The sequence below is a fragment of the Bubalus kerabau genome, chromosome 1 (genome assembly GCF_029407905.1).
Source record: "Bubalus kerabau isolate K-KA32 ecotype Philippines breed swamp buffalo chromosome 1, PCC_UOA_SB_1v2, whole genome shotgun sequence".
NCBI classification, from domain to species: Eukaryota; Metazoa; Chordata; class Mammalia; order Artiodactyla; family Bovidae; genus Bubalus; species Bubalus kerabau.
The window spans coordinates 250,855,935-250,883,027 of NC_073624.1; the positions used below are offsets into that span (position 1 = coordinate 250,855,935).

Consider the following 27,093-nt stretch of genomic DNA (forward strand, 5'->3'; position numbering starts at 1 on the left):
GAAAATGTAAGTCCCTCCCGCTACCAATTCCAAGAAATGTTTGCCTAATTTTACGACGAAGTCCAGTACAAAGACCATTTCTTAGGGAAGCCTTTTGGGCCTTTCCTATCGCCAAGGATCCTCTCATTCGTCTCCCCCCATTATGCCTTGCGTTCTGCACAGCACAGATCGTACACTCTTCATCTTCGCGTCCCCGGCGCCCAGCGCGTGCCCTTCAAACACTGCGCCCTCCACATTTACTAATTAGCCACTTTTCCCAGAGCTGAGGTGCACCGCAGCGCCGGACAGGGACACGGCTGCTAATAAGCCAATTGCTCGCCGGAAGTGACGCACTGCAGGGACGACGTGCTTCCGGTCCCGGGTGTCGTCGTCTCCGCCGCAGGGGGAAGGGTTTTTTCTGGCCTGCTAACTCCGCTGCTCTGGAGGATCCTTTCCTGGTAAGAAGCTGCGCGTGGGGGGAGTAAGGCCCGTTCCCTGGGGCCCGGCGGGAGGGCGCAGGAACTGGCAGCGAGGGCCCCCAGCTGAAGCACCGCGCTTCGCGGCGGGCCCAGGCGGAGCGCGGGGATCCGTTTCAGCTGTAGTTGAGTAGCCGCTTGGGCCTCACTGGGGCCGGTCGGGAGGAATGGACGCGACCGACTGGATACTCAGAGCTCTCCCAGTTCCTTGTTCTCAAGAGAAGGATCATCCATCTCCCCTTGAACGGCCCCATTCCCCACCGTGACAGCCACAGGATCTGCGGCGACGAGTGTGCGCGCGTGGTGTAAAGTGGCGTGCAGAGTCCCACGCCTGTTTATTGGCTCCTCCCCACCGCTTGCGTTGAAAGGATGTTGTGGCCAAAGCTGAGGTTTTAACACTGGTTAGTGCAGGGGATCGGAGAAGGCAATGGCATCCCGCTCCAGTACACTTGCCTGGAAAATCCCATGGACGGAGGAGCCTGGTGGGCTGCAGTCCATGGGGTCGCTAGGAGTCGGACACGACTGAGCGACTTCACTTTCTCTTTTCACTTTCATGCATTGGAGAAGGAAATGGCAACCCACTCCAGTGTTCTTGCCTGGAGAATCCCAGGGACGGGGGAGCCTGGTGGGCTGCCGTCTCTGGGGTCGCACAGAGTCGGACACGACTGAAGTGACTTAGCATAGCATAGCATAGTGCAGGGGATGCTGCCCTAGAAGGGAGCGTGCTAATAGTCGGAAACGATGTGAAACAGCTGGGTTGCTGCTGCTGCTAAGTCACTTAAATTGGAAGTAGATTATACTCTGATTTCAGGAGACAGAGACAAGAAACAGACTTTTGGACACAGTAGGGGAAGAAGAAGGTGGGATGATTTGAGAGAATAGCATTTAAACATATACTTTACCGTATGTAAAGTAGGTAACCAGTGAAAGCTTGCTGTATGAAGCAGGGAACCCAAAGCCGGTACTCTGTGACAACCTAGAGGGGAGGGAGGGAGGGGATGGGAAGGGGGTTCAAGAGGGAAGGGACATATGTACACCAATGGCCCATTCATTTTGATGTATGGCAAAAGCCATCACAACATTGTAAAGTAATTATCCTCTAATTATAAATAAAATTTAAAAAACGAGGTAGACTCAGTATTATCATGTGACTGTAAACGAGTATGTTTTGCTTATCAATCTTCCGGAAGGAGTTGTAATGACAACGTCATGCTTAAGGACAAGATTTGTGTATACTTACTAATTTGCTGTACAAATTATTTGTGATGAAATGGCAGATGGTGCAAAAAGATTGGAAGAAAGTAGACCTGGGACTTGGAGATAGGCAAATAAACTAAGAAAACTGCAAAATTTGGGAAAAGTAACTTAATTTACTATTACCATGTGATTTCATTTTGGAAATAATTTGGTTTTTTGCTGAATTGTTTTCCAGTTTGAAGCAAGTATTTATATCTGTGTTTTTGTTTTTTTTTTTTTAATTGTTGCTTTTTTTTCTTTTTAACTGGAGTGGTAGCTTCTCTGGCAAGGGCTAGATTTACATTGCAGGTATGTCTATGCAGCATGTTACAGAATTAAATATATAGATCTCTAAGTTTTTAAGTTAAAAAGTCTTCTAATAATTAACACTCAACATATGGATATCGTTGATATAGTGATATAGCATATATCTTTAGTTTCATTTTTTTCTTTGAAATGATGACTAACTGGCCATGCTTGTCTTAAAGATTGATACACCTCTGATGAAGCTATGACCAGGTGGGCACGAGTCACTACCACACAGAACAAACGACCCTTTCCTGCAACATCATGGGAGGACTTGAAGAAGGGGTCCTCTGAGGGACAAAGCCAAAATCTTCCAAAGAGTAAACAACTTGAAGCCAATAGGCTGTCCCTTAAAAATGATGCCCCCCAAGCAAAACACAAAAAGAATAAAAAGAAAAAGGAGTATTTAAATGAAGATGTGAATGGATTCATGGAATATTTAAGACAAAACTCACAGATGCTTCACAATGGTGAGGTGATAGCAACAGACAGTCAGAAAGTAAGGGAAGAAATTGAAGTTGCTTTAAAGAAAGACAGTCGCCGGGAAGGAAGACGATTAAAAAGACAAGCAGCAAAGAAAAATGCAATGGTAAGATTATCACTTCTCTCACATAATGTTGTATGGTTGGAAACTTATTCATATGCTCATATACATATTTTAGCAAAGTGTGATTGTGGCTGTATGCTAGACTTAGATGGCCTCTTTTTGGGGGCTAGTAGTAATTCTAGGATTTTTGTTTATATGCTCATATATGCTACACACTTGATGTACTGATGAATTATCACAATACACAAAGATGGTGGCATTATCTCCATATTTTGAGTAGAAAACATGAGTGTGCATATATATATATTTTAATTTCTGCATTCCCAACACCTAGATTCTAAGGTGTTTCAAACACAGGAAATTAAATACTGGTATAATTCTTTCCCTTCTCTAGCAAGAGATTCTTCTAGCAGGGTAATACATAAGAATCTACATTTGTTGCTATTTTACATTTTTATTTTTTAATAGACTTACTAAATGTAGAGCATTGTTTGCAACAATGTAGACTTGAAATGTTGCAGCTTCCATAAATGTGGTTTCTATTTGCAGGGTTATTTTTATGCAGTATCATATTTGGAGAGTCTTTTATAAGATTCTTTTATAAGCTAATACTGATAAAATATTCCTTATGAATAAATTGGGATAGAAAAGAGAATCATTTCTATTTGGATCAAGATAGTCTTGTTTAAATTGTGCAGTTATTTTAAAATATTTTAAAGTCAAGTTAATTTAACATGAAGATAATTTTAAGATAATTTTAGGACTTTTCTGGTGTCCAGTGGTTAAGACTCTATGAATCAATGCAGGGGGCCCCAGGTTCAAGGTTTGATCCCTGGTCAGGGAATTGCATCCCACATACCCCAACTAAAGATTCTGCAGGCTGCAAGGAAGATCGAAGATTTCGACAGCTGCAGTTAACACCCAGCACAACCAAATAAATAAATAAAATTTTTTTTTTAATTTAAAGATAATTTCTTTGACATACGCAGTGTGATGAATTGCATACTTTTTGAAAAAGTTTAGTATTATGACTTTAAGGGAAAATTTATGTTTTTAATTAAGGGGAAAGACATTGTTTTTCAAAACAAAAAAGGAATTCTCTATAGTAAAGCATATGCTTTAATACTATAAGGCTTGATGAGACCTTTCAATTCATTTTCTTACTTTTCTTAGTATCTCAGACTAAGCATCGGTTTTTAATTGTTAATTAAAAAATGATGAACTGTTTTATCCAAAAACTTTTTCCAGTTTAAATAAAATGTCTTAATTATCTACCATCTTCGATTATGACTGATACTTCTATTCATTGCAGCAAAAAAATCCTCCAAATTGCTAGGTATTATGTAAAGCATCGAAACCATTGTTCAATGTTATGCTGGAGGCAAATAATTCACCGTAGAATTATACCTTTAAAATGTGCATATATTTTAAGATGAAACCTCTGTTATAAATATTAAGGAACATGTATAAAAGATATAAAAATTATAAAGTATAATTTTTGGTATGAAATATATCTTATGATTTGAATCACAACTTAAATGGAATCACTTGACCCAAATTCATTCTATGATGTGAACTTTAAAAAGTGAAGGTATTAATTTTGAGTGATAATTTTTATGCTCATTGCCTGTCTCCTCCAGAAAACTCAGTTTAAGATACAGGCATCCCCATTAATGAAATGAAATGTAATGAGTCCATATTTGCTTAATTCTTTTAAGCAATTACCTCCTGCAAAGATTTATAACTTTGTCTCCTAGACTGATAGATTTATGAATTGAGGGTTTTCAAAAGCAATGAAACCTTTTGATGAAAATGACATTTCTTACAGTTTAGGAGAATGTGAAACACTTTTTTCTACAGATGAAATACGGAGAGTTCAAAAAACAGAACTAGACAACTTTAAAATGGGATAGTTTTTTTGATGACTAGAATTAATAAAGCCAGTGTCGTGTTGCAGTGTGGAAACTCACTTTTTGTTTTCTCAGGTATGTTTCCATTGTAGACAACCTGGCCATGGGATTGCAGATTGCCCTTCTGCCCTTGAGAATCAAGAAATGGGCACTGGAATATGTTACAGGTGTGGATCCACAGAGCACGAAATAACCAAGTGCAAGGCTAAAGTAGACCCAGCTCTTGGTATGTTGTTGTTGTTTTTTTCCTATCAGTTTTTTTATTTGGTTAATGAGCAAAGTGGCCAGTAAGTAACCAACTGGTTTTTTCATTGCTGACAGGGTTTGTTATGAGTGTGTCACTTAATAGTTTGAAATCAAATGTGATTAAACTTTAAATTACGTAACAACAAATATGTTTTCTTCTCAGAGTGTTTTAAAGTAATATGAATTACACTATATATATATAGATAGATACAGATAGGTATCTGTATCTATCTATGTTGATATATATACACACACATCCATACATGTATATAACTAAACAGGAACTGTTGATCATTACAGGTGAATTTCCTTTTGCAAAATGTTTTGTTTGTGGGGAAATGGGGCATCTGTCCAGATCTTGTCCTGATAATCCCAAAGGACTCTATGCTGATGGTGAGTACTGTTACTCTTGTATGTTGAAAATGGTGGTGAGTTATCATGCGGTTGTGATTTAATTTACACTTAAACAGTTTTTAAATTCCTGAATAAGTGGCAAAATCTCTAGAATTTCATTATTTTTATCAAGCATTATCCTATGGTGGCTTAGAGGTAAAGAATCCACCTGCAGCAAAGGAGACGTGGGAAATGGGGTTTGATCCTTGGGCTGGGAAGATCCCCTGGAGAAGGAAATTACAACCCACTCCAGTATTCTTGCCTGGAGAATCCCCATGAACAGAGGAGCTGTCCATGGGGTCTCAAAGAGTTGGACACAACTGAGCAACTGAGCACACATTCTATGTACTAGACTTGGTGTAATTTTAAGTTGATACGTCAAATCAGAAAAAGCTGACCTCTATATTTCAAACTATTTGTACTTACTTCAGTATCATTTGTGAGAATATGTTATAAATATCTACTTTTAAACCTAACAAGCAAAAAGATTATTTCTTAAACTAATATAAGATTTAAAAAATAGTGTGGTGAATTTAATCTCAGTATAGTGTAATATTTTGGGTAGAAGGGTTGGTACTCAGTATTCTGGATTTTTTTTTTTTTTCCTGAATGTTTTCCTTAGTTTATTGTCTGGCATGGACCATGTAATATTCTTACCTTTGGCTCAGCTAATGTCTTAAGGTGCCCACAATAAAGTCTGTGATGTTTAAAGCTTTAAGGAGGAGGTTGGCATCTGTTAATGTGAGTCATTTATTAATGTGATGCTGGTACCATTAGGTTCTAGACATTACACTCACATATCCTGGGTTCCCTTGCAGAAGTCCAGGAAAAACCATAGCTTTGGAGTTAACACTAGTTATAGTCTCAGCACTACCACTCACTAACTGTGGGACTTTGGCCAAGTTATTTAACTTTTCTCATCTCAGTTTCCTCACCTGTGAAATGGAGATGAGAAAATTTTATTTCACTAATTCTAAGATGCATGTTTTTTTTTTCCACATTTTAATATATCTGAACTCAATGTATCTTACTATTGGTGGGTGTTACATAATAGGCAGTTTTTTTTTTTCCCCCAGAAAGGAATGAATGATATATCTTATAATCAGTGGTGTCTTAGATTTGATGAATTATGATATTTTACCTTGAAGAGTTATGAGGATTAGAGTAATTATTAAAGTGCCTCCTCTCTTTCACTGTGGCATCTACAGCAGTAAAGAGTCTTGGACCTGAAAGAAACTCAGAAGTGTCTTTCAGTTTTGAACTTAATAAACAGGCCATATAATATGGCTAGTGAGCAAAAATGCCTTTGTATGGTGAACCAAAATGACCAGATATAAAAAGTGTGGCAAGGGGAGTAAGTCACAGAAAAGCGTGAGTTCATCCAAGTTTATACCCTGTTAGGGTCATTTTTTGAGAAGTCATTTGATATTACGAGCATGATCATGACAATGCTTGACCATTAAGCAATAGTGTTTGACTATTCAGTGAAAGATTCCTTTTAGAAAAACTCATTTTAGGACTGTATTGTAACTCAGAGTCCTGGAATGTTGCTTAAAGTAGGCAAATAGGCAGTTTTACTTGAGTTAGGATGCCTGGTAGATAAAGGCACTGATATAAAAGTTAATTTCATTCCTTTTGTAACTACTCACACCCATCTGACCTGTATAGCGGGGCAGTGGTTTGTATACTTTTTTAGGGGGAGGGGACATTGATCACTAAAGAATCTGATTAAAAACTGTGGTCATTCTCCTCAAAAAATGCATCTGCACACAAATTTTTTATAGTTCACGAGCCCATGCCTTTCTAACTGTGGTTAAGACCTAGGCTTCCATGCCGTGGCTCCTGGACACTCTAGAGAACAAGTACCTTTTGTCATTTCTCACTTTCCCACATCTCCTTTGAAGGTCAGGGACAAGAAATGGTGGGTTGATACAGTTTAGTGCTCTATGAGATTAAGAGGAATGGAGAATAGACTTATTAATAGGAATAAGTCGTTCCTGGCTTCAGCTACCTTTGCAGCTAACAAGGTTATGAGGACCAAACAAGATATGAAAGTGCTTAGAGACATTAAATGCCCTACGTAAGTATCAGAGGTTTTCAGTGACTTTGTTTTTTTTATAGGTGGTGGCTGCAGACTTTGTGGCTCTGTGGAACATATGAAGAAAGATTGTCCCGAAAGTCAGAACTCAGGTGAGATCTCTGGGCCTCCTTTAGAAGGGGTGAGATTGAATATTCCTATGAGTTTTTGTTGAATTTTGTTATTAACAACTCCCTGAGGTACAACTGGTTTTAAGACTGTCTGGTTTCCTGTTTCAGTAATGACTTCATCATTTCTTTATCAGCAGTACTAAGTAAACATTAGCAGCTGTTCTCAGGTGGGAAAAAAAATGATCAGTAAGCCCCAGAGGACCCTGATTTTATAAAGCATCTTATTCATAAATATTTGTATTTGCTAACTTATGTGTTTAATAATAACAGCCAATTATGTTATTTAAAAATATTAATTTACTAAGAAATTGAATAGAATAAGTTGCAGTATTGTTATGATTGAGAATCCTCATGTATGTTCTGAAGTCAGAAGGATTACAAGTTGGTTGCAAAAACTTCCAGAAATATTCAAATTGTGTAATCCACATAGTATCTGGCCAGTTTATATTTTTTTCCTGACAAATACTACCGTTGGTCATCTAAAACTTCATAAATGTTCAACAAACCTAAGACAGATACTGGGGATTGTGGAGACCATTGTTAGATTAGTTTGCCTAGATTAGAATGATGACAATCTGTGTGAAAGGAGGCAAGACAGTAGGGTAGCCCAGTAGTGCTTCTTGGAGAAAAAGCACATTTCTTTCTATATCAAATGGTCATGGTACTATACAAATAAGTCTGCCCACTCTTACTTCCTACCCCTAGCATTTGAATTTGAAAACCAAGAGTTCTTGTTTAGACTCTTGTCTAGAAGAAGATAGTCTTTACTACATTATAGGCAGTGAGATTGAAATGAGAAGTGGAATTTGAATTCTCCCTCCTGGGAGGATTGCCACTTCCCAAATGACAAGACTGACAAGCAGATGTTGTATAATTTCACAGGTGGAATCTTGTGCATTTAAAACTGATGCTTCATAAGTCTTGCTGTTTACGGTCTCTTGGAATTCATTGACTCTATAATGATGAACTCTGGGAAAGAATGAAAGAGCTTTCTCATCAACTTGTGCATTGCAAAGCAGTTGCTGCATTTCCCTAATTGGGATGACAAATTGCCCGTGTACTCTGAAATCAAGGGTTATAATCAATTACAGAATTGCTCACTTAGCTTTAGTGATGGATTCTTCTTTGTGATTATTCATGTCAAAACTAGTTCCTTTGCTAAACCAGTACCAGTCAATCTAGGTGGGTGTATTTGATCACTGTCTTTCTTACATTTTGAGTTTTCTGTGTCTTTACAGATCGAATGGTCACAGTTGGTCGCTGGGCAAAGGGAATGAGTGCAGACTATGAAGAAATTTTGGATGTGCCTAAACCACAGAAACCGAAAACAAAGATACCTAAAGTTGTTAATTTTTGATGATTAGTACTGTTGTTTGTTCAACATTCTGAACTGGGCCTGCTTCACAAATTGGAGCTAGACTGTCCCTTGGAGGCCTGTATTATAGATATCAGTATAATTTAGGTGTGATCAAACCAGTTCCTGAGTTCTGTCCATCAAGGGGCACTTCTCCCATTGTTTGGAGAAGATCACTGAAAAAAGTGTAAGAGGTTTAAAATGGATTTTCTAAAAGAATATATTTTTGACCAATTGAACTTAGGTGTAACTAAGTGATTATATACCTGATTGTAACAATCATTTTTTTCTTAAAAACAAAATTATGCATTAATATGAACTATCCCTAAACATAGGGTAACTGCTTTGCATTTGGAAGGGAATTTGTGGCCCTGTGTTGGTTCAAAGTATCAATTTATCATTATGTTAGAAATTTATTTATAATTGCCACAAAATGTATTTTTAAAATAGTAAATAAAAATTCATTTGCTATTTACCTAGTTTTATGAATACCTAATTTTGGATTGAATGAGCCTTGGTAATGTCCATGTAACAATCTCTTTGGAAACATGATCTTTTATGAATCCTAAATGAGATTAATTTTGATTAATGTTTGTTTTAGTTTTGGCATAAAGATTTACAAATTATTGAGGTTAAAATAGAAGAGTACCTCAGCTTAATAGCAGCTTTCTTTGCCCCTGGTTTTCAAGAGAGAGATTCCAGCCAAAATTCAGTTTGGGATATTTAACCAGAATGATGATGGCATGTAACAGACTGTCTATCAAACTTAATAGCATTTTGTTCACATGTTTTAGATGAGTCAGGGTGAGATTCAGGCATCATCATAATAGAGTTAGAACACTAATCAGAGACCCATTAGCTTCTTTGTTTGATTTGATGAATACATGCATACTTAATACATACATTTCACAAGGCTTAAGGCTCCCATTGTACTGTATAATGGAATGACTTCGTTGGATTGTGTGTTTCATTTGGAATTTTACCTGATTGGATGCATTTTAACAAAAGGAAACAGCTGTGATTAGTTACTGATGTTTTCAAAAGCAAAATATTTACCAAATAAGAAAAGGAACACTTTTCTGTTTTAATGTCTGTACATCTCAATATTTCTAATCTTAATAAGAGCTGTTCTTTTTTTTTTTCAGCAACAGAGGAAAACATAACCCAATTTGGCTCAGCATACCAGAGCTTAAGGAAGTGAGTGTCATTTTAAAGGAATAGCACAAGCCATGCAGCTGGAAAAGGATAGGAGTGCTGTCCTAGTCCTTCAGCCTGAACACACCCAGATTTATCTCACCTATCCTATCTGGAGCAAAAGGCTCTGGAAAGTAAAAAACCCATCAGCTGCAAGCTAAGTCTGATGTTTTTTATATAGTCTTCAATGCAGGGATGTCCATTTTTGTTTTTTTTGTGGTTACTTTGTTTCCATTTTAAGGATCTATCTACAGTGAAACTAGAAATACATTTCAGGGCCCAGTGTAAGGTTGGAAAAGTATGTGGATGCTTTGTTAAAGGAACTCACCAGAGATGGAAATTCTGATGTCCTGAGAGATTGCAGGTTGCTTACTGTTGGTTATTTTCCTAACGACAAACGCTGAACAAGGAAGGCACACATTTACTTTTTCATTGTAGATTTCCCAAAGACAAGGACCTACTACATTCTTGGTACTCTTTGAGGCACTTGAGATTGTGGCAGTGAATAAGACAGATAAGGCCCCATGCATTCTGCTGAGGCTGAAGAATGGAAGGCAGACTTAGGCACAAAAAATACATATCAGAACTATCAGTAAAAATAATATCAGAATGTCAATGTTTATAACATTTTATAAATATTTTGTTGAATTCCCTAAGACTTAGTCGTTAGCACTCTTCTTCCTTCTAGTCCTTTGGAAATGTCATCTCTTCTTACAAGCTTGTCTTTCACTTCTCTAGGACTGACTCCTGAGTCTACATCTAGTCCTAAGATCCTTGGTTTCAATTCTGTGTGCTCACCTGCCTGCTGGACATTCTTAATTGGATGTTGCACTAACACCTCAAACTCACAGTAGCTTTAAATTGAATCACTTCCGCTGAGGGGAAAAATGAGCAAATTTTCTTTCTTGTCTCCATTTTATTTAGTACAATTATATTCCAAGCCTACAGGCTCGAATCTCAAGTTATTCTTTTCTTGACGTTCCCTCACCACACCCCAGATTTGACCCTCTCTGACTTTCTTTAGGCCTCTACTTGGCAGTCTGCATAGTAAAGAGTCTTATGACTAGCCTTATAGGAAATAGCTTTTTCCTCATCCCAATAACGTTTCATTCTCTTACTCTAAATTTTCTCCATAATGTAAGTCCCTGCCTAACACTATTTGTCCCCTCTCCACTGGATTATAGGTTACATGAGGGCAGGAATTTTGAGTCTTACTCATTATACTCAGCAGTGCTTGGTGCATACAAAGCATTCACCCTTGTTGAAGGAACGAATGAATTAAATGAATATGTGACAGAATTAGACTTAACAGAGAGATGACACGTGGCTGGATAGCTACTTTAGATTGGAAAATCAAGGGAAGGCCTCTGAGGGGAAGACTTTTAAGCTGACATCTGGATGACAAGAGGGAATCTGTTATGAAGATAAGGAAAAAGAATACTTAGGGACAGAAAATAGTCAAAGCTGTGAGCTTGCCATATTTGAGGGTCAGAAAGAAGATGTGATCTTTTTGAATGACTTCACTTAGCATAATGTTTTCAAGGTTCATCTGTAATAGTCCATTGGTACATAGGTGTACAGGGAAGTATTAGAAGCCTTGGACATCTTGATGTGAGATATTAAGTAAGGGCAATGATACTGAGGAAGGAGCCTGGTTGGTGTAGTTGAAAACTAGCAAAGAGGCCAGTGTGGTTGGAAAAGAGTTGGGGATAAGGTAGTAAAGATCAGACAGTTAACAGGGGTCACATCATACAAACTACCAGTTTCTGCTACATAACCACCACAAATCAGAAGCATATGGTAACAGTGTTTATTTAGCTCATGCCTGTGAGTCAGATCTCAGTTCAGTTCAGCTGCTTAGTGTGTCCAACTCTGAGAACCCTGAACTGCAGCACGCCAGGCCTCCCTGTCCATCACCAATTCCCGGAGTCTACCCAAACCCATATCCATCGAGTCAGTGATGCCATCCAACCATCTCATCCTCTGTTGTCCCCCTCTCCTCCAGCCCTCAATCTTTCCCAGCGTCAGGGTCTTTTCAAATGAGTCAGCTCTTTGCGTCAGGTGACCAAAGTATTGGAGTTTTCAGCTTCAACATCAGTCCTTCCAGTGAACACCCAGGACTGATCTCCTTTAGGATGGACTGGTTGCATCTCCTTGCAGTCCACAGGACTCTCAAGAGTCTTCTCCAACACCACAGTTCAAAAACATCAATTCTTTGGCACTCAGCTTTCTTTATAGTCCAATTCTCACATCCATACATGACCACTGGAAAAACCATAGCCTTGACTAGACGGACCTTTGTTGGCAAAGTAATGTCTCTGCTTTTGAATATGCTGTCTAGGTTGGTCATAACTTTCCTTCCAAGGAGTAAGTGTCTTTTAATTTCTAGGCTGGGCTTATCTGGACAGCTCTGCTAATCTCAGTGGGGCTTGCTTATATCCATAAGAAGCCTGGTTTGGGGTCAGCTGATCTAAACTAGGCTCAGATGAAGCAGCTCTATTGCTTGTATCTCTCTTCCTTTTTCTGGGACCAGCAAACTAGTCCTGACTTGTTTTTCTCATGACAAAGATGTAAGAGGGCAGGTCCACTTGCAAAAACATCTGCAAGACTTTGATTGCATCATGTCTGTTGATGAAGAGGTAGAATAGTGCACTCCATTGGCAGAGCTGGGGATGGTGGCAAGGGAGTGAATATTTTTGAAAAATAATTGAATATACCATATCATACCCCAGACTGTTATAAATCTTTGGCTTTTACTCTGTGATATGCAAAATTTTTTACAGGTTTGAAAAGAAATGTGACACGATCTGATTGCTGAGTTGAGAGCGAAGGGAGGAGTAGGAATAGAAACAGGTTATATTTCAGATGATAGAAGACGATGTTTTGAATTAGGGTTATAGAGTTGATTAGAAGGAATCAGGTTCTGATTATATTTTTCACATAGAGTTGATAAGATTTCCTGAAGGAAGGATTTATGAAGGGAAAGGTGGCAGAATTAAGGGATCTGTTCTGGAAGTGTTGATTTTGAGATGACTATTATCTTAGTGGAAATGTCAACTAAGTAGTTAGATATACAGATGTGGAGTTCAGGAGAGTTTAGGGCTTGAGACTTAGATTTGGGAGTTATTGGCAAGTAGATACCTTTTAAGACCCAGTGACTGTGTGGACTCAATGAGGAATAGAGATAGAGGAGAAGAGACCAAGATGGAGCCCTGGGTGTCTGGTGGAGGAGGAAGAACCACAAGAGGAGGCTTTAAAAGTGTGATGTAGGAGGAAATCCAAGAGTGACATCGTGGAAGCCAAGAGGAGAAAATGTTGCAAAAAGAAGGAACTAGTCAGTTTTGTTGTTGCCGTTAGTTGTGGCAATGAGAGAGGTCTGCGGAGTAGTGGAGGGAGAAGTATGATTCATTGAATGAAATAAGGGTGTGAAGGCCACATTTATAGATAATTGGAGTAAAAATGGGTGGCCTTTAGGAAATAGGATCAGATGAAGTGTTGTTTGCTTTATTTTAAGATAAGAGATAATAGTGGTTATGATAATTATCCAGGAAAGACTTCTGAAATAGAGAAAAAAGAGAATTGAAGGAGTGAAGCCTTGGAGAAGGTTAGAGAAATAGTTCTTTGCTAGGGGTGGTTGTTGTTCAGTTGCTAAGTTATGTCTGACTCTTTGTGACCCCATGGACTACAGCATGCCAGGCTTCCCTGTCCTTCATCATCTTCCAGAGTTTGTTCAACCTCACGTCCATTGAGTCGGTGATGCCATACAATCATCTCATCCTCTGTTGTCCCCTTCTCCTCCTGCCCTCAATCTTGCCCAGCATCAGAGTCTTTTCCAGTGAGTCAGGTGGCCATCAGGGGCCAAAATATTGGAGCTTTAGCTTCAGCATCAGTCCGTCCAGTGAATATTCAGGGTTGATTTCCTTTAGGATTGACTGGGGGTAGAGATGTTTCATTTATTATGATAGGAAGGATGGCAAAGAATGGAAGGTGCATAGAGGGGGAAATGAGATGGCTCCTGGCTAAGAGTTTGTATTATACTCAGTGAAGTATTTTCTAAAGTTTATTAACTGGGAAAGAGTAAGACACATGAAAAACTTGAAGGAAGGGAGGGCAGTGTGAAACAGCAAGCTTATAGGAAACGTGGTAGGGTTATCAGAGCCCTTTTGAAATTTGTGGTCATAAATCTCAAGTGAGACCAGTCCACAGTTTTCAGGTGCTCAGTGCAGGGTTGAGGTTTTACAAATACTTTAATTCAACCACAGTTTTGTATTTGCCAGACAAGCCAAATGAAAGGAAAAGGTACAGGGAGTGAGATTAATGATAACCACGGACTCTAAGCCAGATAAGGAAAGGGGTGGGGGTGGGGGGGGACATGGAGAGGGATAATGAGCTGTGGGAATGATAGAAATATAATTTTGAACCTGTTTTCAAGTGTCCCTAAAAATGTCACAAAATGAGGAAGGAAAAGATGGCATCAAATGTGCAATTTTTATATGGTACTTTATATACTTGCAAGTGTACAATGAGAGAGGCATTTTATAATATTTTTCTGACTTTTGGGCTTCCCTTGTGGCTCAGCTGGTAAAGAATCCGCCTGCAATGTGGGAGACCTGGGTTCTGTCCCTGGGTTGGGAAGATTCCCTGGAGAAGGGAAAGGCAACCCACTCCAGTATTCTGGCCTGGAGGATTCCATGGACTGTGTAGTCCATGGGGTGGCAAAGAATCAGGCACAATTGAACGACTTTCACTTTTTCTTTTCTGACTTTTGGAGGTGGGTTACTATCAAGAATTATGAAGGGTCTGAGATTATTAATCTAGTCTGTTAACAGTTTCATGGATGTCAATAGAAGGCATGAGAATCCTGGTTCAGGGACAAAGGACATTATTACTCATGACACAGCAAACAGCATATCATGAGTATCAACTTATTTGTGTTGCTTCCATTTTCCCTTAGTCCCCAGGGTGACATGATGGGCCCAGCTGGATGCTGTGGACTTGGTGGGTTTGTGTCACAGCTGATGAACACGGGGCCAGCACTCTGAGCAAGTGGCAAAAATTGTACCACACAGCACACAAGCCAGTCTTCTGCACCCTGAGAGTGAGCCGTTACGCTGAAGTCAGGCTGTGGTCACCATGACCTACTGAACTGCCTGTGGGACTAGCATATTGCCAGTAGATAAGTCTTGCAGTTTGGCACACTGAGCGAGAACATGCAGGACTCCTCTGGGCCCATGGTGAATTGTCTGATCCAGTAGTTAAACTACTTTCAAATGGGCAAAATGAATCATGAGCAAACTTCATAGTTTACATTTTAATAATTTATTCCAAACCATTAAAGTTACTCCTTAACATATACATTTTCAACACATTTTCAAAACTACTCCTACAAATAGACCAATAAAAATTTCCAAGGTTTGAAATTTGCAATAAAAAATATGAATAAAACCACATGGTGGGTATATATAAGAATACACTGGATTTCTTTAGATTTTTATTAAAATTATTCATTATTTCCTAGTGGTATTTGCCAGAGAAGGCAATGGCACCCCACTCCAGTACTCTTGCCTGGAAAATCCCATGGACGGAGGAGCCTGGTGGGCTGCAGTCCATGGGGTCGCAAAGAGTGGGACATGACTGAAGCGACTTAGCAGCAGCAGCAGCAGCAGTGGTATTTGCATATAAGGGTAGATATATTCTAAAGTATACAGATCAGTTTTCACATTTTTTTCTCTAGAATTCTTTAAAAATATGATAGGAAAACTGAATATAGATCAGAAACTCTGTTGCATTAAAACCAGGAAGAATTAATAGGGAAGAGTTTCCTTTCTTAATCAAAAAGCTTTCAGTCCTGTTAGAAGCACTTGAAAACCCTTACCATCAAGAAGGGCATGAAATCTCAAGTGTTCCTGGAGGATATTTTAGCACTCCAAAGGAGAAAGTAAGTCTGACTACATTTTTATGTTCCCTCTGTCCTTAAGTCTCCAGGGGCTTGAGGATGGCTGCTGATGAACCAGCTTCACTGCTTACTCTTGGATCGATCATGTTTGCTTAAAGCCAGGGCACCAAAGAAAGCCGAGGAAGGTTGTACTCAAGTCATCTGTTTTTAATTACATTTCACTCTATTCCAGCCTCTCCAGCATCTGCTTTCCCTGAAATATGGCAGAAACATTCCCATCTCAAAGACTTTGCATGGGCCAGTCATTCTATAGGAAACATGCTACATCCTCAAATCCTCATGGTTCAGTCCCTCTCTGCCTCCAGATATTCACTCAAATGTCCTGCAGTAGAGCCTACTCTGACCACCCTATTTTTTTTTTAATTTTTATTTTTTTCTTAATGTTTTCTTTATTATTCCTAAATAATCTATCAGGCCATCAATAACCAAAGCCCAAATCCTGGATGTATATATTTCTGTATTCATTATATAGAATATTTACTATCTTTCAATGTGAAACACCCACCCCCCACACACCTCCTTGTTGTTTAAAAGTCATGTCTCATGGCCAGAAAAATGTTATTAAATTTTACATCTTTAACTTGCAGTGTCTGTAAGGAGTAGATGGGAAGCTTCAGACTTCTGACCCCTAGTTCACATTCCTGCATTCTCAGGTATGAGGGCAACTCCTGGAAGCCCTCACCAGGCCCCTCCAGCCCTGGCCCAGCTGGAGTGAGGATGGCAGAGGTAAGGAGGGTGGGGGAGGCTCTGCAGCCCCACCTGCAAAGGACACACTCAGTGGGGCTGGGAAACCCCGGCCTCTGCACTGAGCCGCAAGCGCTGGCCTCTCAGCCCCAGGGGAGGGAGGCCAGAAGCTGTAGAAGCATTTTCCTGCTGCTTCTGGCAAGTGACCACCCTGTTTAAAATATGCCACCTCCAACACCTCCCCAGCATGCACATCGTTTACCCTGCCTTGTTTTTCCATTTAACACTTATCTCCTGAAAAGTAAAGTGAAAGGGTTAGTTGCTCAGTCGTGTCTGACTCTTTGTGATCCCATGGACCACCAGGCTCCTTTGTCCATGGAATTCTCCAGGCAAGAATACTGGAGTGGGTTGCCATTCCCTTCGCCAGGGCTTCTTCCCAGCCCAGGGATCAAACCCAGGTCTCCTGCATTTCGGGCAGATTCTTTATCATCTGAGCCACCAAATATCCTGTATTATTTATGTACTTTATTATGATGTGATCAGTACCCTTCTGTTACTTGGTGAACCCACAGTGCCCAAAAGTGTCTCATACAGAGTAGGTTCTTAATATTTATTGAATGAGTGAAAGAGCAATCAAACAAATTTCCATTAAAAAAGGAAATATAAACGTAAGGGCTGTTGTTGAATTTTACAATAGTAATGCCTTAGGCAGTTGTGTCATGGTTTCAGGCAATAAATTTTAAACTTTTTGAGATCCCCTAGGTAAAGCCTGAATGCATTGCTCTCTTTTCCAGTGTCATGCCCTCTTAAAGAATCTTTAGTCCAGTAGTCTGAAAGTGAGCAGTTCGGATTAGGCCATGATGACCTGATAATGTCATGTGACTAATAATATTAAAATGAGGCTAGTGTAGCTGATGATTAAATTTTATTTAAAAATTTAATGAATTTAAATGGTCTCATGTGGTTAGTGGCTACCATATTGGACAGTGCTGGTATGGACTGTGCCTGTGTTATAAGTTAGAGTGGGCAACATCTTTGTATCTAAAAGTAATCCAGCCAAAGTTACTCTATTCTTTGATTCAGAAAAAAGTTTCAAAAAAAAAAAATACAAATTCAGAGATGTATGAAAGACAAAAGTGAAAAGCATTTCAGTTGTAGAAGAGGGCTGAAATTTTAGCATACAAAAAAAGCCCTCTTTACTGCTCATTTTTTAACCTTTTTTAAAGTCTAAAAATATTCTAAAAAATCTGCTTTTGGAATGTAATGTATAAGCATTTAAATCTGCCTGTCCACTCTTCTTATTGTATTTAAATGTTAATTCATAAGATTGGGACATAGTCCAAAATTCATATAAATGAAAACCTGTTGGCACAGATTAATAAAAATAATTACAACCAGGTCTGGACAGAGGTAAAGATTTGACAAACTAAAGCAAGATGTTTCTAATCTCTTAAGTGCTCTAAACTCTAATGTAGAATCCCTTCAAATTTTAGAAGTTGTCCCGTAGAGGAGGTTAACTTGATGTATGCTGGTTTGTCTTATGAGTCAAGACAAATCACAGAGTAAAATAATACATGTAAAGTCTAGGGAATAAAGTTCTAATGTAATGATTATGAAAGAAGAGCTCAGGTCATTCTTTCTCTACAATATCACATTTTGCAGGTACTTTGTGAGTGTATATAGCAATCGATACTAAATGGGTCAGCTACGTTGATATATGTTAAATGACACCAGGAAAGTAGTTCCTATTACTACAATTGATTGGATTCCATTATGTTTTAATGTCTTTCTAATTTAAAGCTCTAAAACATGTAATACATCTTGTCAGGTGCTTCTGACACAGTGATACCTGCTGTACATGGAGCAACCCCATACTACTAATCACCTAGCCAACGTATCATTTCGGATTTTATAACATTTTATAAAATTTCAAACAGAATATGTTTCACCCCTCTAGCCTAAAAATGTTTTGATTGTTTTAACCAAACTTTCACCATTTTATAGAACACACAATATTGATTATGAGAAATTTTCCATTGCCTGTGCCCCTGGCAGGTAGCAGAGCCACAGATGATCTAAAACAGAGTCTTAAAGCTCTTTTAATGTTAACCCAAATCACTGGTATTTGACTTGGGATGCATTTTGTTTTTTAACCTCTTCACAACTGCGTTGTTCTTAGACTGATATGAAATTATTTGTGGCGGAGAAACTTGTCAAGTGTCAGGACTAAGGGAGTTTGGAATTGCAAGTGGGAAATAAAATGACAGATAATTTAAAGTATGCTTATCAACCCATCATCAGTAGCACTCTCTATGAACTGTATACAGGAGGCTGCTGTCTCTTCGATAGATTTTGACCAGCCACCAAGGTTTCCAGCAAAGTAAGGAAGGATGCTAGCAGAAATCTGGTTAAAGTAAGATACCTGTTTCAAGAAAACAAAGTGAAACAGAACAATTTTAATTTCTTATTCACTGGAGCTTTTTCAAGCAAGCATATCAATCTTTTTGGTGTAGGGGAGGCTATGACCCCAGTCCCTTGGAAATGGATCTGAAAGGGTAACCTGAGGATTCCCTGGTGGGTGTGGGTGGATACACATTACAGAATTACAGTTAATTTAGCAAATCCAGGTAAACGGTTTCTCTGCATCTGTAGGAGAAAATTAATGTGCACGTTTCATCGAACTTACGGTACACGAACTGCTGCCAGTAGCATGGATAAGAAATCCAGCACATTCGATTTCACTTCTGACATACTGTGGAGAAGGTGGGACTGACGGCAGAATAACCGACCTCACTGCCACCACGTAAGTGTGACTGAAAGACAAAAGGACATTTTCCAAGCTCTTGAGAGAAATGAAGAACAGTGAATGAAACAGCAAATGGTGAAGAAAAGTAAATTCCTACAGTTAATGCAACTCGTTTATATAGTAGAAGTAAAAGTATGAAGACCCAGATATTTTACATGAGTGATATGCATAAAAAACATTCTCTATGGCTACATTCAAGTATAGGAAATAGTAATAAGGGCCATAGATATTTTCTGCCTAAAAATTACGTATGCTTTGCATAACTGCAGAGCTGTAGTCAGACTCCAAATGTGTGTGTGTGTGTGCTCTAATGGGTTGTTATTTCAGTCTCGTCCACTTTTTTAATGGAAAAAATAATACCATTGTATTAAAGAACCTTCAAACAATAGGAACCCTGTACATTAGAAAACAGAAGTCATCCTTCAGTCTACCTTAACCACAGTATATTCCTATCCTAGAGAGGACCACCAATAAAATTAACATTTTATTGTGACCCTCCAGATCTTTTTATAAATAAATAACATTTATGTAAGCAAGTGGACATATTCATATTTTTACAAATATGAATATGTTTTTTCATATTTTTACAAATATGAATATGTTTTTTCATATTTTCATATTCATATGTTTATATCATAAATATAATCATTTTACAAATATTGGTCTATAATTTGATTTTTCATGTAGTGATAAATCTTTAGAGGTGTTTCCTGTATCAATACCTCTATAACTACTTCACCCCACTCCAGTACTGTTGCCTGGAAAATCCCATGGATGGAGGAGCCTGGTAGGCTGCAGTCCATGGGGTTGCTAAGAGTCGGACACAACTGAGCGACTTCACTTTCACTTTCCACTTTCATGCATTGGAGAAGGAAATGGCAACCTACTCCAGTGTTCTTGCCTGGAGAATCCCAGGGACGGGGGAGCCTGGTGGGCTGCCGTCTGTGGGGTCGCACAGGGTCGGACACGACTGAAGCGACTTAGCAGCAGCAGCAGCATAACTACTTCATCCTTTTTAATGCTGGTACGGTATTCTGGGTCTTCCCTGGTGGCACAGAGGTTAAAGCATCTGCCTGCAATGTGGGAGACCTGGGTTCGATCCCTGGGTCGGGAAGATGCCCTGGAGAAGGAAATGGCAACCCACTCCAATATTCTTGCCTGGAGAATCCCATGGACAGAGGAGCTTGGTGGGCTACAGTCCATGGGTTGCAAAGAATCGGACACGACTGAGCGATTTCACTTTCACTTTCATAGTATTCTGGTATAGTATGGTTCTACTATAATTTATAAGGGAAAGCTTCAGTTTATTTCTAATATCTTTTGCCATAGCAGATGATAATACACTGAACATCTATGTGCATTAATCCTATGTGGGCGGGATTTTTCTATAGGCCCGTTTTGACATCAGAAATAATGCTGACCAGTTCTAGAGGTAAACCATAACCACCCTGGAAGCTTCCATTTCTTATCCCTCCGAACACTTACTCTTGGGACCCTTCTCCTTAGAGCTTATTCTCTGAGAAGTCCAGTGCCCATGGAGAAGCCTGAACAGACACACTGATTGAAAGCTAGCCATTTTGGGTGTGTAGCACAGTACAGCCTTTGTAAATTCTGAACCAAAACAAACTCCTAGTGTTTTATTTGGCTCTCATTGCATTTTTAGCAGTAATAGAATGCTTCAAAGCTTGGCTAAATATCAGTTTTACATGTGCACAGAATAAAAGGAAAGGGAACTGCTTTAGGAGTCTTACATGATGCTTTGCACATGGCTGGCACTTAAATAGTTTTTTTTTAATGATAAGTAAAGCCTCATCTAGAAAAAAATTTATATGAACATCATTCAAGACCAGAAATGATTATTCCATTGACTTCCTTATTTTCGTATCAACTTTTACTTTCTACTTTATACTATAAGACCTTGCTGTAACACTTGAGTTACAAATACTCACCCATCTTCGAGCAGCCTTCTTCGTGAAACAAGTACTACCAAGTCTTTGGGTTTGTCATTATTTACCACAGGACAAGTGATATAATATATCTGATCATCTTCACTTATGCGGTCTATGACTTCACAGGACCTAGGTAAACAGAACAGTGACAGAAAGTCTACACTTTTCTACCTGATAGAATAAGGCATGCCTTTCTTTTGTTTCTTTGGGTAACTTCATTATTGGTGTCTGTATTCACCCTTCTGTTCACATAACCAACTCCTCAAAGCCAGCATCATTTCTTAAAGTCTATCTTTAGAGTTGTTTGGCCAGGAGGAATAATTCTGCCTGTGATAGAATGCTGGCCATCTGACTCTAAGGTCACTGCCTTCAACACTGCAGAGAAAGGCACTTTTCTTTTTTCCAGAACATTATTTTTCTCTAGGATCAATTAATATTAATCAATTAATTAATTTAATTAATCAATTTAATATTTTAAAGACTAGCAAACTTTATGGACAATCCTTTGTGGACTCTGAGGTAAAGGAATATGGTATATTGGGAAAGAGCACTAAGCTTGGAGTCAAACAACTTGCCTTTGAGTCCTAGAGTAGCTGTGTTGTGTTAGGCAAGTCACTTTTTTTTCATCCATAAAATGTAGATAATAATACCTATGGTGTATTGTATAGGTAATATGTAGATAATAATACCTATGGGCTTTAAATGAAAATACCTAGCACAGTACTGGAATCAGATAGATGCAGAAAAAAGTTAATGGAACTGGAATTCATTCATTCATTCCTCTATTCATTCACCTGGAATGTCAGGTGATGTAGAAAATAGTGGAGAGAAACATTTGAAAAGAGCAGCAAAGGTTAGACATTATTCTTGCTGAAAACTTTGTACTTATATTTACAGATACTGATGCAAGAAAATTGTGAAGTGTTTCTCTTCTCATGAAGTGTTTACTAATGATAACATTAACCAAGATGCATCCTTCTGGCATCTATGTGAATATAACACATGAGCCTAGAGTTGTTTCACTTTCAGTTCAGTTCAGTTCAGTCGCTCAGTCGTGTTCGACTCTTTGCGACCCCATGAATCACAGCACGCCAGGCTTCCCTGTCCATCACCAACTCCCGGAGTTCACTCAGACTCACGTCCATCGAGTCAGTGATGCCATCCAGCCATCTCATCCTCCACTGTCCCCTTCTCCTCCTGCCCCCAATCCCTCCTAGCATCAGAGTCTTTTCCAATGAGTCAACTCTTCGCATGAGGTGGGCAAAGTACTGGAGTTTCAGCTTTAGCATCATTCCTTCCAAAGAAATCCCAGGGCTGATCTCCTTCAGAATGGACTGGTTGGATCTCCTTGCAGTCCAAGGGACTTGCAAGAGTCTTCTCCAATACCACAGTTCAAAAGCATCAATTCTTTGGTGCTCAGCCTTCTTCACAGTCCAACTCTCACGTCCATACATGACCACTGGAAAAACCATAGCCTTGACTAGACGGACCTTTGTTGGCAAAGTAATGTCTCTGCTTTTGAATGTGCTATCTAGGTTGGTCATAACTTTCCTTCCAAGGAGTAAGCGTCTTTTAATTTCATGGTTGCAGTCACCATCTGCAGTGATTTTAGAGCCCAAAAAAATAAAGTCTGACACTGTTTCCATTGTTTTACTTTAGTGGTATTAAATTGTCTGTTATGGGCTGTTAATCATAGTGAGATTTAGACATTTAAGAGATGAATTTCTACCTATTCCAAATTAGGAAGTAAATGGTATTAATAATGCTGAATATAATAGGAAGCCCATCTTGCCAGTTCTTTCCTTAAAGCAAGGTGTCCCTAAGGCCTGAGCCCTGCAACCCAGGAACTGGAACTCCTTGGAGAAGGGAGTGTCACCCTGACAGTAGAGTTGGCCAGGTGCACAGCCGTGCATTCCAGGAAAGGAGGGAGAGTGGAGAAGTTTGGACTAGGGATGTGGGAGACAGGAAGTAACAAGAGATGTAGGTTGACATCAGTGGGCCCTGATCAGACAGGGAGGGCAGGAAGGAGTCTACTTACACAGCTGCTTCTCCCAGCTTCTCACCAGGGAGTGCTGTTTCCCAGAATAAGAAGGGCTACCAAGTAAAGATCAAGAGTGGGAAGTACAATTTGATAATCAGTTCCTCAAGAGTAATTGATAATCACTTCCTCAAGAGGAAGTCTCACTTCCTCATGAGACTATGTGTTAAAGTACAAGAGTGTGGAAATTTAGAGCCTAACAGACCTGGGTTCCAAATGAGGTCCCATTGCTTTACTGCCTGTGTAATCTTGGCGAGTCTTGGGTCCTCTCTCCTGTTAAATGGGAATAATATCAACCTTGAAGAGTTACTGGTAGGATTACAATAGATGTGGGAAAAGCATGTCAAGTAAATATAGATGAAAACTAGATGATTAGAATAATTTTTGTGCCTCTCCAACAGCTCCTGATACTGTGCTATAGCAAATACTCTTCAGTTAAAACAATGGGTCATACATTGGGCAATGGAAATGGACTGCAGTGTAGGGGTCATTTTTTACATGATGTCAAGGTTGAATAAGAAAGTATTATAAATTTATTCTTACATGTAGTGGGGGTCCCACAAAGGTCGCTTGGTAAAGTTGGACAAGAGATGATAAACCAAGTATGCCGGTCTTTTCACATGCTTTTCAACCCAAACAGATAAACTATCATGTTCTTCCAGAGTATATATTTTTATCTAAAATAAAATAACCAAAAAAATAAATTACAAAAGAAAAATGGATATTTTTACATTAAGACCACAGCAGGATTGCACAAGCTAAAGCATCTTGGCACCTGGATAATTATGAAGCCAATAATGGAAACTTCACTTTGAACATTTGGATGTCCAGAACTCAGACCAGGATGCTATACTCCTGTGTCATCTACACATTATGCTACTTGAGGGTAGGTTATTTAATTATTGGGCAGTAGTTTTTCTCATGAAAAATAAAGAGCTTTATCTCTTTCCCTCTTTATGTCTTTGTGATATTTCCTTGCCTCTATCCAGGAATGACAAAAAATATCACCAGACTTCCAGGCAAGTCAGTGCTTCCTTTCCCCATAAGACCTGTGCCTTCATTTGGGCTGAGGGGATCCAGGAAGTAAGCCAACACCTCTAGATCCAACTCAACCTCTCAACAGGACTGCTGAACCATATTGTTCCTTCAGCACAAAGCATTCTTTTTTTTTTTTTTTTTTTTTGTGAATCACAAGGGTCACAAAGTCAGTTCCTGAGTGTCTAGTGCTTACTGTTCCTTAGAGAAGAGAAAGCTTGTCTTGGGGATTCATTTGACTTACACTTAAATATTAATGTACCCTTTGTGACTCTGAACTTTGCTTCTACTGTGTTTTCATCAATAATCAGAGATATATGTTCAGCTAAGAGCACATTTCTATCCTGCCCATTTACTCCATCTCTTTCAGGGTGCTTTGAAGATAGTGTTGAAATTTGCCATCTTATAATCATTCCCATGGCAACAAGCAATGAGAAGACAGACAAACAGGGTTGAGACTTCACTGCAGGAATCAAGCAGATGGAAAAATCAGGCTGGGAGGGAGAAAACCTTTATTTCAACACAAATATCTTTTAAGAAGAGAATGAAGAAATGAGAAACTGACTAAAAGCAGCTTAGAAAGGTAAGAAATGGCTATTTGCTTGTGCCATTTTACCTCGCCAGTTGACCTCAGCACCAAGCCTGCAAAGGAGGGCATGATGTAGGTTGTGGGCACTTAACAAACAGAAAGAGAACCATGAATGTAGCTCTAAGTTGAAGGCTGAGACTCAGCCCAGCCTAGACCTACCTACTTTTGCCCCCTATACTGCAGAAGTAGCAGGAGGTTCATTGATCCTGGTGTCCATGTGGCTCTTAGCCAGCCTGTTGGGGCTCTGCAGTCTCAGAGGAGTAAGAACAGGTGGCCAGAGTGAATTCTACCACCTCAGTCAGATTCTGGCCTTGGGGCAACCACAGTCAACCTTGGTGAAACCAGGGCAGAGTGGGATGTAACAGTGGGCTGAGTACTTTTTAAGGGTTGAATTGTGTCCACCCCCCATTCATATGTTAAAGTCCTAACCCCCAGTAGCCCAGAATGCGACCTTATTTGGAAATAGGGTCATTGCAGGTGTAATAAGTTACATGAGGTTCTACTGCAGTAGTATGGGCCCCTAGTCCAGTGAATGGTGCCCTTATATAAAGGGGCAGCGTGGGCAAATACATGAACACACACACTGGGAGAACCCCATATGAAGATGAAGGCAGAGGTCAAGTGATGCATCGCCTATCCAAGGAATGCTGAAGATTGCAGCAGAGTGCCGTTAAGCTAGGGGAGAGACCTGCAATAGATCTTGCTCACTCCCCACAGAAGGAACCAGCATGACCGATACCTTGATCACAGACTTCTAGCTCCCATAACTGTGAGACACCCACTCTGGTACTGTTTTGGCAGCCTGAGAAAACTATCACAGCACTTCTCCGGGAAGCTGCTCTCCAGGTTGGAGACACATGCTGCTTCCTTTCCTGGAGACATAACAAACTTCACACTAAGTAGCCATCATTAAATTCTGCCCTTACAGAGCTCACTAGACTTAGCCAGTGTCAACTACAGTATTGGATGAATGGATGGCATTTTGATCCTTTCCCCAAAGGTAAAAGTAACAGAAAGTCCTTAACATTCTGCTGTCAGAGACAATGACATTGATGCAGACGAGGAAAGGCAGCAGTTGGTGTTGGTTCTCTTTAAACTCTACTATTTTAGGAAAGCCAACTTTTGCCTAGTGAGAAAATTCTCCAAGACCAACTTTCCAAGAAAATGAGTTCCCTTTCATGCTTAGAAGAATACAGGTTACATTCCATTTATCATCTCAAATGTTTTATCATTTGAGAATGAATTTCAATTCTATGAAATTTTATTCTATGAAATGAAGCTTAAAGTAGGTTCAAAATCTGCTGGAGCTTGGTAACGTTTTATTAATGATATATTTTTTCATTCTAATAAGATTCTGTTTAATGAGTTTAGATCTTATACAAATAGCACAAGTGGAAATAGCTCAGTTTTAGAGTTTTATACTATCTGTTGACAGATATGTTATTGAGACTGTATTGTGCGAAGGAGGACAAAACTGGCTTTTACAGAGGTATGGGGAGAGGGTCGAGTCCTTGGAGGTCGATTACCCATAGACTAAGGGGAGGGGACATGGTCAGGTGCAGCTCTGGAGCCAGTCACTCCCCAGCTTCAATGAGAATAGATCTCCTCTGGTCTGTTTCCTATGGGTTTTGTCCTGTGTCAAGGGTTCTTGCCATTCTGTCTTCCTGTCCTCTCTCAGGTACTGCCTAAATAAAAAGCTACTCCTATCAGGCCAATCTCTCACCCATGCTAATTTCCACCAAGATGTGGCTCAAGCTACTCACTGCCTAAAAAGCCTCTTTTACCCCTCCAGCAATTTATCCTTACACTGTCTTCAAGGAGGAAAGAATCGACTCCTCTCCAAAGTTGTCTTTAAACAACTATCTTCCCTGACTTTGAATTGCCGAAGAGCTGACCTTTGTAGTTTAAATACTAAATCTCACTCTTGTTTATAAACTACCTTAAAATTATCCTTCAGCTATGGTATGTGTATGTGTGATGCTTTCAGGATAGTCTAAGTACTTTTAAGATATTTTCAAGATAGACTATTAATATAAGCTCCTTTAAGATGAGGGCTCATCTTTTGCTCCTTGTATTAGTGCTATTATTAATTCCAACACTATACCTTGAAAATGAAATATGGATTAAAACAGTAAGTACTGCCCAAATTTCATTACGAATACCAGAAATTTTAGACTTTTGCCATCT

At 39.3% G+C, this 27,093-nt stretch overlaps 2 protein-coding genes across 5 annotated transcripts in view; one reads left to right on the top strand and one right to left on the bottom strand.

Annotated features, from left to right (window-relative positions):
- ZCCHC9 (zinc finger CCHC-type containing 9) lies at positions 1 to 24,840 on the top strand. Of its 4 annotated transcripts, XR_008707856.1 has the most exons (9): positions 1 to 437; positions 2,180 to 2,586; positions 4,530 to 4,680; positions 5,001 to 5,093; positions 7,215 to 7,283; positions 8,540 to 8,643; positions 9,801 to 9,852; positions 19,142 to 19,292; positions 24,688 to 24,840. XR_008707856.1 is itself a non-coding variant. In XM_055562963.1 (8 exons), the coding sequence occupies exons 2-7, from the start codon at positions 2,203 to 2,205 to the stop codon at positions 9,816 to 9,818; spliced, it is 819 nt and encodes a 272-aa protein (XP_055418938.1). In that variant the 5' UTR covers positions 1 to 437; positions 2,180 to 2,202; the 3' UTR covers positions 9,819 to 9,852; positions 19,142 to 19,692. The 4 variants fall into 4 exon arrangements, 3 of the variants coding, with proteins under 3 accessions (XP_055418938.1, XP_055418961.1, XP_055418954.1); XM_055562963.1 differs by lacking the exon at positions 24,688 to 24,840 and having other exon boundaries at positions 19,142 to 19,692; XM_055562986.1 differs by lacking the exons at positions 19,142 to 19,292; positions 24,688 to 24,840 and having other exon boundaries at positions 2 to 437; positions 9,807 to 10,398.
- The window catches only part of ACOT12 (acyl-CoA thioesterase 12), a 40,878-nt gene continuing 32,400 nt past the window's right edge, over positions 18,616 to 27,093 (bottom strand). Inside the window, exons 12-15 of the mRNA XM_055562996.1 lie at positions 23,826 to 23,959; positions 21,245 to 21,373; positions 19,176 to 19,302; positions 18,616 to 18,911 (exon numbers count right to left, since the gene is read on the bottom strand). Of these exons, the coding sequence (XP_055418971.1) occupies positions 18,762 to 18,911; positions 19,176 to 19,302; positions 21,245 to 21,373; positions 23,826 to 23,959 (540 nt within the window). The 3' untranslated portion in view covers positions 18,616 to 18,761. The remainder of the gene's footprint in view (positions 18,912 to 19,175; positions 19,303 to 21,244; positions 21,374 to 23,825; positions 23,960 to 27,093) is intronic.

Bases quoted from the DNA above. Each gene is read 5' to 3' on its own strand.
- ZCCHC9 (XM_055562963.1), top strand. From the start codon at position 2,203: ATGACCAGGTGGGCACGAGTCACTACCACACAGAACAAACGACCCTTT. The intron at 5,094-7,214 runs GTGAGTACTGTT...TTTTTTTTATAG, and splicing joins CAAAGGACTCTATGCTGATG to GTGGTGGCTGCAGACTTTGT. The intron at 7,284-8,539 runs GTGAGATCTCTG...GTGTCTTTACAG, and splicing joins TCCCGAAAGTCAGAACTCAG to ATCGAATGGTCACAGTTGGT.